Genomic DNA, 15,817 nt, shown 5'->3' with positions numbered 1-15,817 from the left:
TGTAGCTTCAGAGGGTGTGAAAATAAAACCTACTCATTTCTTTTCCAAACCCACCCTAGCCAAGAAATGTCAGACAAACAGTAAGCAAATCCAGGGTTAGTTTGGGGTGATACAACAATTTATTTACTTTCCAAAGAACTAATCCCATAAAAATCATGAAGGTACAGAATTAAATTGTGTATTTTGAACATATACAAACGTACACTGACACAGCAGCCACTAAAAATCAGTCCCCATCTTCACTTATCAAAAGGTCCAATTCACAAAAGCCCCTGATGAACCAGGATACATGTTTGGGTACAGAGAGCAACATTTGCTTTCTACGGCATTTTAAGAGTATTTGACCAAAGCAAACACATAATTCTTTATTAAACAATCAAAGACAACAAAAGCAAGTTTCTGTTGTCCCATTGTATTACACTACTAATCCTCTTTGGATGACAAATCAAAAGACCCCAAAATGCCAAGCTACAAAAGTGTTTTTCCAAGCAGCAGCAGCCTCTGGCTCTTTGGCTATGCCTTCAGTCACTTGCTTTGGCAGACAGGAGTAATCCTGGTCTGTCAAGTGGCAAATTCCCAGGGTACTTACCAGGGCTACCTCACACTTCTTTATTTTACTTAAGGGATAATATTTTAATTGTAATAAAACCATTTTTTCTCCTTTAGAAGAGGCAGATAGGCTATTGCATTCCAGAACTGCATTTTCCTACTTCATCTATTGCCCACATGCCAAGCTTTAATCTGAGCCATTAGTAGCAGCAGATACTTAAACACAATACCTCAGTGGACTGTTTAAACAGGAATTCAGGTATACTATTTCTACCAATAGCTCTCCAAAACCAAGTAAGCAAACACATTTTGTACCTTCCCCAGCTCTCACTTACACAGGAAACTTAAATGGCTTAAAAACAACCTTAAACTTAAAGTGGTTACAAGTGCAGCAGACACTGCTGTGGCCACGTAGCAGCTTAAACCATATACACTGTAGAATATTTATGTCATCATTTTACATCATTAACATGAAGCTAAGATGAGCATTTTGAAAAAAGTCAAATGTTTACATGCAGCATAGAAGTAAAATACCATTAGAAAGTGTGGTGTTAATAAGCTATACAAATTAGCGGTTGTGGTGGGTTGGCATCGAGGCTGGACTGGGTCACACCATCCCTAGGATGCATCTTGGTGCCCAGGAAAAAAAAAAGGAAGTGAAACAGCCTGACAAGCTGAGAGACACACAGTTCCTTTAGGATATCTCGTTTGAAACGGTGGGCTGCCTAGAGGTACTATAATTAATTGGAGCAGAATTGGACAAGAAATTTAATTGGAGCAGAACTGGTCAAGAAATGACATTCCAAGAACAGGAAAAAAACAGACAGGACAAGGCTAGACATTTCTGTAATAATCAAATTATACCACCAGTTGCAAAGACAGAAGTCAATTGTGTACATTCCTTGCTGTTAGGAGGCACCTGTAAATCCCACCAGCACTCATCCTGTAAGCCACATTGCTTGGTGTGCCTACCATAGGATGTGGAAGCATATTGTCATTCTGACCTTAGTGATGACCACAAATGGATTAAGCACCCCCTTATTTTTAGACTGGAAATCATACACCAGAAGATTCAGGTAGAAGCATTGTACGATGCACTACAAAGCTATGTTATACTTTGTTCAGTTATTCACTGCTTTAACATGTAATTGCATGTAATAAAACACAAACTCAGAATTAAGGATTTGTCACCAAACAATTAAAGAAACAAATACCATGCTAAAGAATCAAAGATGAAGAATGTGGTCTCTAAGAATTAGAGGGTCCCCAGAATTAGTATCTAGTTGTTACTGGTTTGAGTTTTAACAAGTCTCACACAAAGGAAAGCAAGTCATCACAGCTGCCTGGATTTTCCAGAAGCATTCATCACTTCAAAAAATAAACTCAAGATATTAGTCAACATTAAGATCTACTCCTTAATTACCACTGAAGTGCTTGCTGTAAAAGTTTTAGTAAGAGGAGGTTATACTTTGAGGCACTGAGAAATACAAAATTTAACTGCCAAAATCACCACTTGATGTATATGCATGCATATGTACGCATAGCAAGACTAACGTGCACTGCTGTTACAGGGTTCAGCTGTGTATGTAAAAATATGGCAACTACTGTAATACAAGGAAAAGATATGAAAGTTTAATCAAATGAGACTTGTATCAGGTTCAGGAGAACTGAAAATGGGCTAAAAATGAAAAAATCTAGCAGAAGAATGACTTTAATATTAGGTAACATTTCAAATTTTTATCACCTAAATCCACAAAATTCTTGATCTGCTCCTTCTTGCGTTCTCTGCAGAGCTGAAGTCAGGACCAGCTAAATAAAAGATAATGCAACTAGGCATAACACAATAAAAGATATTACCTTCACAATGCATTATTGCTGCCAATTATAAGAATCACTTCAACTTAATTTCAAAGGCACAATCACCCTCAACTGTAACAGTCTCTTTTTTAAATTTCAAACAGTATTACATTAAGGCAATAACTCACCTTCCAGCTATAATATCAGTCTCCCTTATTGCAAAAATACATTTCATAAATACTTCTCATCGACAAGTCAAGCTAATTCAGGTTAATTTTATTGTATTTTGGTGCTATCTCACATTTGTGTGCAATTACCTTTATCATTTTATTGCCATGCCAGAAAGTAATCAGAACAATTATTTGAAAAAGGAGGTGTATAAATTCTAAATCACACTTGCTGGCATTTTTGATAAAATAGCAGCTTTATCTCAGAAAGTGGCAGGGACATCGGATAAATCATGCATCAGTCAAGTGTAGCTGACCCCCAAGTGCATTGCACAATATCAGGAGTGCTTCACAAGAAACTTTCCTATATAATCCATCATTCTTTATAATACCAAAATAGCTACACCTGAAGAGTAGGGGCTAGAGAACAACAACAAAATAAATCTAAGCAATATGAACAAAACCATTAATAGCACTCCTTTTTAAGCTGGAGGAGAGTCAAGAATCTGAATTGGGTTGAAGCAAAGAATTTCATTGAAATTTTTAAAGTGAGTAGAAGAACAGCTTTAAACAAATGAAGCAGCAAGCTGTATTAAGAATTCACTAAAAATACAAATACATCTACAGGAAAATACACACAAAAACAGGCATCAGAAAGACTCGTACAAAAATCCAATTACAGTCTGAATTTTCTTATAATTATCAACCTTAGTTTGATTCAGGACAGCATGGACAAGTGTTTCACTGTATTGAGAGCAAAGCATCAAGTTAGTACAAGCATCTGTTTACTAAGCTTAAATTTAACAACTACAAGAAATCCAGAGGAATTCTATTTCAGAGGAACAGAATTACATTTACAATTAAATTTCTCATGAAACAGAAAAATTGCCACATTGTCATAAGAACACCATGAACCCAAAAACTCCTAAATACAGAGACATTCCTGATGTATGCTCACGCACATAACTACAGCCACATTTCAGCCTCTTCCACACAAACCCAACATACATCTTTGGTCACCGCAACACGGCTGCAAAATCAGGGATCAAGCGGGAGACAAATACAGCGATTGTGGAAAATGCCCACGTCTGGCTGCTTTCAGAAACCATTTTTCAGCAACCTGCTTAAAAACCCTTCAGCACGTTACGTCAGCGATAACCGATTTCTGCTAAAACCATATGCCAGGCATATATTGTGCGTCACACCAATGTGCGGTTCTGCTCAAAGTAAAAGTGTAAACTAGTCACACACTGCAAATATCACACGAGCTACATTACATACATATTTAATATGCATCCAGAATGGGGGGAAACAGCAGCAGATAGCAGAGGAGCCTGGGCTGCGTCTGCACAGCCTCCAGCAGACCCCTGCTCCCCACAGCAGATGGGGCTGTGAGAGTTCACGTGTTTTACCTTAAACCTCCTGCTTTTCCACATATCAAAAGGGGAAACTCCCCTAACAGCTAATGCTGCACCTTTCAACTAGAAGTGAGAGTGGGAGAAATGAAAAGGTTAAGTAATAAATTATTAGTTTCATGTCGCTTGCCAGCTCCATCACACCTAGCTTTGAATGAGAGGGAAGTAGTGATTCTTCCTACCATGCCCAGTTGTGCAGAAGATAATCAAATATTTCTCTGCCATTGTTCTGGGCACCTGCTAAAAGATGGTTGCAACTGGAAGACATAAATATAACTAAACAAATGATTAATAGAAAAAAGTGAAGCAAGAATTTATTTTCCTGAACTTCTTCCTCAACCATTCCATTTTAAAAAATAAAAACAATTTTATTTCATGGAAAAAGAGAAAGAAAGTCTTCTACAGTGGGGCAGACAGAATATGCCAAAATACTACTTTTCTAAGCCACATTACATTACATAAAGCAGATTAAAACCACAAGAGATGCCACTATTAAGACATTATTAACAGTGATAGAAGTTGCCAGCAGGAATAGTTAGATATGCAAGTTTGATTGTACTAGAAATATTTTCCTAGAGGAACATTACTAATGTTACAAAAATAGTTATTCCACAGAAAAAATGTATTCATATCTTCAAAGTTCATTTTAATTATTTGAAGAATATGGTTATTGACTAAAAATGTGTTGATGCCTTTCTTTCAGTAAGGTAAACTGTGCTGAATTTCTTTATAAACAGTTGTCTTATTTTACTATAAAGTTACTGCCCTACAGTTACTTCTTTGAAGCATCAAGCCTCAAAATTAAGCCTGTGTGGCTTTCAGTAAGAGAGGTATTTATTAGGAAATGGAAGCAGCTAACTTATAACTGAAAATACAGCGTTGTCCTGTTAGTTTATGCTCTGTGGAAGATAGATACGTGATGGGGAAAGGTCCACTGATGCCTGTTACCAACCATGACAGAGCTACAGAGATTTACAATGCAGCATCAATCTTGTCAACTGGATTCTTAATACTGACTGCTGGACACTGGGGAAAAAAACCTGTTACGTGAACTCTTTTGTAATGCTGGCCTTTCAATGTACACCTAAATGCAAGGGTATTTTAACAGAAACTTACGGTTGGAACAAGCCTTGATGCCATGGTACATGAAAGGTCTCCACCTGTAAGGGAAAAATTTAGTTAGATTGAGATTTAATTTCAGTTCCACAGGAAGAACAGTGTATGTCAATAGTGTCATCTCCCTTATAACCAACTTGATATCAGTTTTTTAAATGGTCTCTAAGTTTCAGTATATATAATTTCAAAAGGGAGTTTGATGGTTTTTACAAGCAACCAAGAATTTTAATGTTCATTAGGTCATCTAGTGCTTGTTATGAGTCAAACAAAATCAGATAGGACATTGAAGACTTCTTCCATAACAAGCACTACACAGCTCTGATCTTTTGATTAAGAATGCGTTAAAAGATGTAGCATTAATTTAAGAAATACTTGTACAGGCAGTAATGCACTTTGAGTTACTTAGAAAAATGAACAGCCTTTTGTGATTTAGGAACTACCACATTAAGGCATGAAAGCAAGTGACTTAGGTTTTTTCTGGGTTTAAAAGTACAGATTGCAAAACACTAAGAAAGTACCTAAGGAACATTAACTTCAATTATTATAATTCTAGTCTTAAACAGTATCATTATTTATATATCATTAACAAAAATACAACAGGTTCCTCTTTGCTCTCCCCCTTGAAATAAAGGATGATCACTATTTCCTTGGCATTTACTTAGTTTTTCCCCCCTCTATTTTCTTTTCAGCGCTATTTAGCTAAGATCACTACGTCTTTGCAAAGATGTGCTATGAACATTACATTTCTGAAAATCAGGAAGATTATCTGACAAAGCTCAGCCTCAGAGTCCTGACTCACAGCCAACCTCAGTGGGAACTCTTCCACTTAAGTCAGGGAACTCACTACTCCACAGGAGAGGATAACTGTATCCGCTTAAGAAATGATAAATCTCCTAAAAGAAATTCTGTGAGCATCTGAGGCTTTCCAAGTCCTCTCAAACACATCAAGCCTTGAAGTCCAAGGCAGTGAGAGAAGTTACAGCCACTTCCAAACTACTTAAAAGAAAATGGTAATATTTAATCTTAATATTACATCTTAATTTTAAGAGTTTAAAATTAAGATCCTGAATAATGAAAATTTTAAATATACCAACAATCACAGACAGGCAAGGTAGTCATTGCAAAGATCACTAATTCCATTTTAAATGTAGAGTCAGGCAGATGAACAATCTACTAACATTACTTAAAATATCTGTGATAGAGCTAAAAATAAAATAGCAATTTATTTCTGTTGTCACTTCAGAGTTTCAACTTTCAAAGTGCATAGCAACACTCAGCTTTTTCAGGTTTTTCTGAAGGGTAAAGCTAGAATATTTGCCTTGAAAAGCAGATTTATCCAGAAGCTCTTTTCAAACCTGGGCCAAAGTCCAGAAGTACAGTAAGTGCACTGAATTACACCAGCATTAGAGAGACATACAACCTTCTGACCATCTATATTCCCTTCTGCTTTCCCATGCTACCACCCCAAAACAAACTAGAAAGGGACACTCTTCCAATTCCAGCTGGTAACTACGCAGGAACACAATTTAACTAGAAAATAGTGTAATGTGGAGTTATTCATCTGCAGAAAAACCCTCAACACCCCACTCCTCCTAAAAATTAAGTAAAATGTGATGTTTGGAGTGTATCAGTCCAAATGCTCTCCTCTGAAGTCAACTCCGAGAGATTGCCAAGAGGAGAAAACTGCTGCACGATGTGTGATGGGGCACTGGCATGAGATGCATGACAGCCCTTCAGCTGGGAAGCAGGCAGTCCCTCCACCAAGCCTCAGGAGGGCAACATTCAGGAGTATTAACCCCCAGGAATACGCATCTGTCCTCTGCCTTTGCTACGCTTCCCCAGGAGGCCAAGGAGCAGAGCAGCTGCCGAGCTGGCAGGGGATGCCAGCGTGCCGGGACAGCAGCCCGGCATCCCCTGCGGTACCGGGAAGGCAAGCCAGCAGCACGCCTCCCTCCCAGCCACTGTCAGGCAAAGCAAGAATCAGCCACCATCAAAATGCCACTTGAACAGTGGCAGCCACCCAAGGAAGGCTCATCTACAGCCTCCACAAGAAAAGGGAACCCAGTGCTTTCCTCTGACATACCTGCGTCTTTCACACCCTGAATATGATTACAATCCCAGACACATTTGTGTGAAGGACTGGCACCTATGCCCTTTTACTTCATTTGCACCAAACTTTAAATAATTACCATTTAAGTTACTTATGCCCCTCTTCCCATCTCCTATCAGCTGATCTGATGGCACACACTGCTTTGGATTCTGGTGAGATCCACTTGCTCCCCACCTTCCCACTGGGAACTAAAGTGTTTGCAAGATAGCAGCTGCTCATGGGTGGATGAAGGGCCACTCCTGCACATCATGGACAACAAGCATTCATCCTGACTGAAGGAGCTCAGAGCCCAGCAGACATCTCTGGGACAAAACTGGTCAGGAAATATCCCATTTCATAATAAATATTTGTTCTATATTTACTTGCAACACAGTTTCTCTCCTGTTTATGAAAGAAACCATGCCAAATGCCAAAATCAAGTTGAAATTTCAAGTTGTTGTTTTAAATAGCATCTGCAGATAAAACTCAACACCCCATTCCTCCTAAAAATTAAGGAAAATAGATAGGGAAGAACTGTGTAAGACCACTGCTAAATATCAGGGGGCTAGGAAAGCCCAAAACTTCACTCCAAAACACATCTCAACCTTGCAAAGACTGTCTTGTTGGAAGAGGCCAATATATGCGCTACTAACTTCTTTTCACATTTAGCTGAAGGGTTCCCCTAAGGCTGATTTTGAAGGCAAGAACCCAATACCTCTTCTGAATGGCACAGGAATTGCTACTGATCAAATTCAATGATACCTCATTCTGGATCACAGTGCAGAAACTGAGACACCAGAATCACTGCACCCATCTTAAAGACTGAAACCTCATTGTCATCAATCCCTTCACCAAAATGGAAAGTTTCCCCCTGCCTTTGCAGAGAGTAGGATGAACTGAAGGGATCAATTAACAAGCAGAAGTGAGGAAGTTATTTGGCCCCATCCTCACTAGCTCAGAGCTGCCTGACTAGGACCAATGAAGCCCATCTCCTGTTGAGCTACGCCTCATACCTGGAGCTGCAAGATCACAGCTCCTGCCTCAGCTCCCCTTGACCTTTCAATCAAGATGCTCCCAAGTTCCCCAGAACTTCCGTCTCCACACAAAAGCCATGCTGAGGCTGAAGCCAGACTGACAAGCAGGCAGTAGGACACTCCCGAGACACCTGGAAGACACACAAATGCCTTCAGGTGCTGAACAGGAGCTCCTGCGCAGTAGGAGATGAGATGGTGCAGGAAGCTAATACATCCTAGACCCACCCTGTGAGCATCCCAAACCTTTGAGTATGTCAATAGAACAGAAACTTAAAGAAGTCAGAGGTGACATCAAAAGTCAGATCCTTAAAGGCCATGAAAAATTTCAGCCATATTTTGTTGATAGTCTAGAACAGAAGTCCTTGGGTTTTAAGACACTCTCCTGTTTACTTTCATAGAACTGCAGCCTGAAAAGTACATGTGACAGCAGCACTACGGCAAGATCTCTCAGATTCATAAAAAGTATTTGTCTCAGTTCATCAACTTTTAAACACTAAAGGAAGGTTCTCCTTGAAAGACAAGTCCTCAGGATCAGTAGAACGTAATACTCTCTGGTTTCAGTACTAAAATTTAAAAACAGCTATTATATCAAGTCAGCGTATGAATAAAATTCCATACGAAAACATTTAAAGTACATTAGATTTTTGGTCAAGATGAAAGACTGAAAAAAACTCAAGCAATCTATTCTAATTGGGTTCCCATGGTAACTGTACAATTGGGTTTTTCAGTATAACATCCCAAAGGCCCAATGCACACTTGTAAAATATACTTCAAACAGCCTGAATTGTTTTTACATTACAGCACTCCCAGGAAGATCAATTACTATACATCCCCACCCTAACTATTAGTGGCAGGAGATGTTAACACTATTGGCCATATTAACATAAGTCATGTAAAAAACACCACATATCACCATCATTATATAAAACTAATTACACACTCCAGATTCATCAAACATGTTCCGAGTAATAAACCAATACTAGTCTTGTCACAAGATCATGTTTACTGAATGTTAGAAATCAACCCCAAATACATGCCAAATCATTTTGCTTCTCATATTGATTTCAAGGATAAACAGAATCAATCATTAATAATTACATTATAAGATGACCCATAGGGTTAATCATATTCTTAGAAACTCTCACTATGGGATCAAATATAGCTGCACAAAAAGACAACTGAAAAAGCATTCAAATCCAGGCCATATGCAGCACCAATAATATAAAACAAAGTACATTCACTAACATGCAACTCATGTAATCAGTGAAAAGAAAACAGTACTATTGCTCTATTTAAAAAACCCCACAAGCATTTATTAAAAAGTTTCTCTCAGATTTTGCCTTTTGGGGCCTCAATTTCACCTTCTGAAAGCCCAACACTGGCTGTAGACCCAGCTTGTCCTTTCAGACAAGCCTTCCATCCAACTGCCTAAGCCTCAAAACTAAAAGGAGATAATGACCCACACACACTGTAAGTAGGACTCAAAACCAACTAATTCACTTCTTTCCAGCAGGGAAAAAAAAAGAAAAAACTGGGGACAGTTTGAATAAAGTCAATCTCATTTCTCAATCAAGCAACCAGAAATCTTGGTGTTTCATGGACTGAAATCAGCAAATAACCAGAGGTATTTCTGGTGTCAACAGGAGACTATGCAAGGGATTTCCCTTTTCTCCCCACCCTTCCCACTACATTATACTTGATCATGCTAAACTTCAATGGAGCAAAATAAAGGGAATGTGAAGGTGTGTAAATTGTTTCCCCAGGACACTGCTGACAATCTAAAAATGTACCATCAACATAGCCAGCCCACTGCTGCCAAAGCCAGTTTGTGCATTTCGTGGGTATTTTTAGATGCCATACATTCCATCTTGTGGTTTTTATACGTGAAACAGAAAAATTAATCTGTTGACAGGGCCTTAAGTATACTTCAGGTGTTTATTAAAAAGTTTAACTAACAGACCTTCTGCATACTTGAATGTACAAACAACCAAAGATAATGTTATTGTTTGCATTGTACCAACTGATCTAAAGCAGTCAGACAATTTAAATATTATTGAATGATGATTATACAGCAGCAACATTTACAAGACAGCACTAATACTTGCTATCTGCTAAAGCAGAGTTACCTGGAGGGAATTAAATTTGCACTTGGAGCGTGTAGATGGCACAATTCAGAAAACAAAGCAAATCTGACTTCAGAGTGGGCTGTCCTGCTAATACATATTACTTCACTAAAATAGTGATTTCATAACTGATCATTATGCACAAAAAAGTGGCATTTGAATAATAATTAAACCCTGAACATGCACCCATCGGGTAAGAAAAGCCCATTTCTTCAGTATCCCATCTTCAACAGCACATAGCCATATAGCATACTACAAAAACAAGGCCAAGCATTTAGTGATTTTTACTGCTACACCTGCCATGCCCCCCCCAAAAAGCAGGATTCAAACTTCCCAACTCAGAAGTAGGATTTCTAAATGTAAAATAAAAGTTAGTTTCCAAGCCCAAACCCAGCATCCCCAGCTGCCTGTCCCAAGAGCCACAGCTCAGCGACACGCCGGGCAGGGAACATACAGCGTGATCCGAACAGACACCAGCTGCTTCTCCGGATGCCGCCAGCTCCTGCTTTGAGGCAGAATTCTTTTATTCCCCTCTAGCAAGCTGCTCAAGACTACAGGTCCTCTGTCAGTAGTGCTGTTTTACTACTATTTCACTTGGAAAGCAGAGGGGAAGTCAGAATCTTTGGAGAACTCCCCTCTTCCTCCATGAGATTAAAGGTGACTTGGTCAGATGTTTCAATCACCCTCGGAACCTCCACTGTGTTGGGGAGGGTTTCAGCTGCATGTCCAAATTTTTTACAAGCGACTTGAAAAGATACCTGAAATGATTTATACCATCTAATTTGACATAATATAAATCAAAATAGATAGCAGATAATCCTGACAGACATCAGGACAGGGTGCTTTTGCTCTGCCAATATAAAGTAGTAAATAAGGAGACAACTTGGAAAAGGATTAGCAAAAAGCATCCAAACGGTGACATATTTCCAAAGAAAAACTTCCACAATTACTCAACTTGCATAAAACTCAAGCCACACAAGCTTTATTGACATTCAAATACATTTGACTTTTTTAAACAGTAGTCTGCACCACACAAGTAGATCATCAGTTTTAAAATTGCATTTTGTATTTCTGGAAAATACTGCAATACAGGTTTGGTCTGGTTTTATAGTTCGGTTGTTCCTCCAGCTGTATGTTTAACCTAATGCTGGCCCAAACCCACCTGTGCTGGGTGAGAATGTTAGCCTTACAGGAGCCAAAATTTAACACTGGATTTTTTTTCCTTGCATCAGGAAGGTTTGGCTCATTATACCTTCAGATAAACTAGCACAACTAAAGCCCTTGCCAGCAGATTTGTGGAACAGCGACCTTCACAGCTATCAGCAGAGCTAAGAAACTCAAGAACTGGAAGTCTGCAGTAAGGACACCAAACCAGGCCTTTTGCTTTTTAATTATGGCATTAAGGAAGAAGTTAAAGTTCGCAAAACCAGCCAAGACACATGCTGACACCTGTCACTCCCTAAAAGATTTCAAGCCTCCTGAAATTAAAACTTTGTCCTACCTTTCCCATTAGTTACATTCTCTTCACCAGTCCAGACATCTTATGAACACTTGGTAAACTAGAGAATTGCACAATCCGTCAATAAAGTAAGCGTATTTTGAACTACTGTCCATATGACTCAATTTGTCAGTAAAAACTGCCACCAGCGCTGTGCTTGCAGAAAAATGTCCATAAATGCATTATTGCGACTGGCAGATCGATGTCCATAATAAAAACAAATAGATTTAACAAGTGCTTGCTTTTACGAGTTATGCGATTGGTAGGATGTGTATTCAGCTTCACCCGACAACTTCTGGGAATGGGCAACACAGACTGGGTTAGGCACTTGCTGACTTCACTAGTGTTACAAACAGGAAATTATTCTAACACAGGAAATCTTTAAAAATGATAGACTGAATACTAATGCCTCAGAATTTATTTAGAAGTTCCACACATTCAGAATTTAACATATTGTTCTGTGAAATATAAAATGAGAGATGTTAACAACTATCACAAGCAGTGAGGCTTTTTTTGCCTCCCTCTCTTTGCAGCAATTAAGTTTAATTTAGGTCAGCCACATCCCAGGCAGAACAGCTCACTAGTCTTAAGGCTGATGTTAAACACCCCAACACATCAGGACCTACAATTTGTTCCCGTGAAGCTCTTACAGCACCAACACCAGAACAACCATCACTGCTGAAACTGTTTCAGTCACCACAAGCGAGGCTGTCACCCTTGGTATCAGATGGAGGACAGGGCTCACAGGGAAATTATGCACTGGTTAGAGTACAAGCAGGTACAGCAGCTGGCATACCGAGGTTTAATTCATAAACATCAGTTGTTCTTGTTCCTCCAAAACCCTAACTGCATGGGAAGAGAACACTACAAAAACAGCCATCCATGTCTGTGACATGTTCTCCTTTGGATTTTTTGCATCACTTTCTTCTAACAGTTTCCCCTGTCACCAAAGTCGGTTCAAACAGAATTTCTCTGGTGCAGCCTTTCCATCTTATCCACACATAACAAACTTAATACTTCTTCTGCACAAGTCCTTAAATTAGCCATTCAAGGAAACCCCGATAACCTTCCCAAAGGGCATGAGCTTCTCCTTCAGGCTACTATCCCTTTAGTGATGCCATTAACTGATTCTCTACATACGTTAAGCATTAAACAGTGGTGACAAGTTAATTACAGAGTTATCAAGAGATAAAGTAGTCACGGTAACACAAGTTGCAATATAACTACAACAGTTTCCTATAGAGCTTCTGTTCAGTTGCTGGTGTAATTGGTGTAATTAACTTGTCATGGATCAGAATGCAGATAGGAATTGCTAAAGCCACCTTGCAAGCTCACACGGCTACATCTTTTTTCCTCTGAAGCTTGAGGCTTTTGGTAGCATTGTCTACATTTGGAACATTTCTGTTCGAAAACAAAACAAACAAAACTTTTTACTTGGAAAAATTATGTCACAGACTGACAAAACATTCAGAAGAAAAATAAGCAACTTGACAAGTTTCACATAACTGGATGTTTTTAGACAGGAGTATCCTGCATTACAGGGATGGTCTTTTGCCCCAGAGGCAAAAAGCTTTACAAACATCTTAACAGTCAAACACACATTAAGGAACTTAAAAGATGAATCAAGCCAGAGAGGGGAGGAGGACCTGTTCTCGAGGGCAAAAGCCTCAACCCAAAATTAAGACCTGAAGTAGTAACTTGGGTTTAAAACAAGATATTCTGTGGTATCTATGATTCTGTTCTGAGCTTGCAAGCGCTAGCCTAAAAACTAGAGCCAGGTTGTCCCATGTTTGCTAACCCTTCAGGTCTTGACACAAGAAGCAGATGTAAAGGCACACTGGCTCTGATCCCTTGGTTCCTGCAGAGACCATACAGAAACCTTTCCAAAGGGGTGCCCGTGCAGGGGAACAGAGCTGCTAGAGGAGCCTTTCAGCTCACCAGACCTTCTGTGGGCTCCCACACCACAGGGCAGGGAGACATCGTAATCCAACAGGAGATCCCCGTCGTGGCTCCACTTAAGCTGTATTTCCATGCAAGCGAGGGAAGACCAAAGGCCACAGAGGCAGTTCAGGGAGGGAGAGCTCCTACACCACCCGTTTTGGTCCCCCGTGCATTAGGGAGACAGGCAGGGCTTAGAGGCCAAAACCTTCATCAGGTTCACAAGGGAACCCTGTCATCTAATCAGACCCCTCCAGAAGATAACCCTTGTCTTCTGCGCAGGGGGAGCAGAAGTCTGGACACAACAGTTATGCCGTGACAGTCATTTCTAAACTAAATGTTATGCCCCTGTTTATAAAACAGAAGGCTTTCCTATGTGAAACACTGCAGAGATTGCACCTTGCCATTTAATAAGAGCTCCATTACACAAAAATATGACACAACTCAGTGACAGGTTTATTTGGGAGTGAGAGGCAAAAAAAATTCTTTACATTTACTTTGCTTTAAAAACTGTGTGTAGTTACCATATCATACCTATTTTACAAACAGTTGCAGAGCTTGGCTTTCATGTCAATGGCAAAAGGACATTTTTATGTTAATATCAATTTGACACGCATTATTTTAGTGCAGTTCCACGCTAATCTGATCCGAGCACAGGCCGCTGCCAGAAGGCAGGGTGCTGCCATCCATTCGCCCCTTGCTCTGCTCCACCCGCGGCCCGATGGAAACCCACGCATTTCGGAGTGCCTCGGCTCCCACAGCGGCCACAAAACCGCTTCCCCTGGGCAAGGGCCGGGCTTGGCAGAGCTGGCTGGGGCAGGAGCGGTGCCCAAGGCAGCTCACTACCGCTTTGGGTTGAGCTTTACAACCAATATTCCCCTGCAGGAATGATTACCGACCGACACGTAGGCCTAGCGCCTGCTCTGGCAGCAAAGGCCTCGGGACCCAAACAGGGGCGTTTCCTCTCCCGGGGCCTGCCGCTGTCAGTGAATATGGGCACCGGGGAGCAAAGGAGCCCCCGTCACTCGCTAGGCTGCAAGACTAACACGCACCTCAGCGCAGAGGCAAGCGGGAAGGGGCTGCGGCCGCTCCCCCCCGCCACAGCTGCTCGGGAGGACGCGGGGGCCCCCTGCCCGGGGAGCGGCCCTGGTGTCCGGCCCAGCCGGGCGGCCGCTCCCGCCGGCCCCGGCCCGGCACACGGCCCGCAGCCATCTCCCCGCCCCACCCCGCCATGAGGCGGCGGCGGCCGCCGCCACCGCCCCCCGCCCCCCCCCGCAGAGGGCCGCGCCGCCCAGGCCGGGCCAGGCCCGCGGAGGCCGCCCGAGCCCGCCCCGCCGGGCCCCGGAGCCCCGCGGCTCCCCGGCCCGCCCGCGCACCTGCCCGCGAGGAGGAGGAGGAGGAGGAAGAGGAGGAGAGCGGGCGGCGGAGAGGCCGCCGGAGCGTCCCCGCAGCCGCAGCGAGCCCCGCGCACGCCGAGGCTGCTCCTGTCGGGCCGCGGCGGGGCGAGCGCGGCGCAGCCGGGGCGGAGCCGCCCGGCCGCCCCCGGGGCCCGGAAACCCGCGGCGGACGGGCGAGGGAGGGAAGCGGCCTGGGCAGGCCCGGCCCCACGGCCTCGCCCCCCCCCGGCAGCCGAGCCTGGGCCTGGCCCCGGGCCTGCGGTGTGCCCTGCCGGGCCCAGCCCTGGCAGAGGGCCTCCTACCTGGCTCTGCTGGGACTGCTCCGGGCCGGGCTCCGGGAGGTACCTCTGCCCCCTCGCCCTGCTTATATGGCCGGGGCAAAGAGGTGCAAATCCGGGGTCATGCAGCCCACCTGCGCCGGGCAGGCCTCCTCCCAGGCCTCCTCCCAGGCTCAACGCCAATGTGGCTACTCCAGGTCACACAGGTGGTCAGAAACATGAATTTCTGCAAAAGGCCATCGCAAAATAACGGGCGGTAATGCAGGAGAAGTCGGAGCCCGCACGGTGCTGAGCTCCTGTGGCAGTCCTGCACCCTAGTTCTTCCTTTAAGCACTGAAATGCGGATGGCTGCTGACCAAAATCCACCACATCTGGAAGCAAAACGCAGGTCTTATAACTGCATGTGTTTTCTAAAA

At 42.4% G+C, this 15,817-nt stretch overlaps 1 protein-coding gene across 1 annotated transcript in view; it reads right to left on the bottom strand.

The window, feature by feature from the left end:
* MGMT (O-6-methylguanine-DNA methyltransferase) overlaps positions 1-15,412 on the bottom strand; it is a 172,483-nt gene extending 157,071 nt beyond the window's left edge. The window contains exons 1-2 of the mRNA XM_072871186.1: positions 15,103-15,412; positions 5,045-5,088 (exon numbers count right to left, since the gene is read on the bottom strand). Coding sequence (XP_072727287.1) covers positions 5,045-5,068 — 24 coding nt within the window. The 5' untranslated portion in view covers positions 5,069-5,088; positions 15,103-15,412. The remainder of the gene's footprint in view (positions 1-5,044; positions 5,089-15,102) is intronic.
* Between the last annotated feature and the right edge of the window lie 405 nt (positions 15,413-15,817).

This window comes from Ciconia boyciana, chromosome 8 (assembly GCF_034638445.1).
Source record: "Ciconia boyciana chromosome 8, ASM3463844v1, whole genome shotgun sequence".
Lineage (NCBI taxonomy): Eukaryota > Metazoa > Chordata > Aves > Ciconiiformes > Ciconiidae > Ciconia > Ciconia boyciana.
The sequence above is the reverse complement of the archived record's forward strand: the minus strand, read 5'-3'. Positions and strand labels throughout refer to the sequence as shown.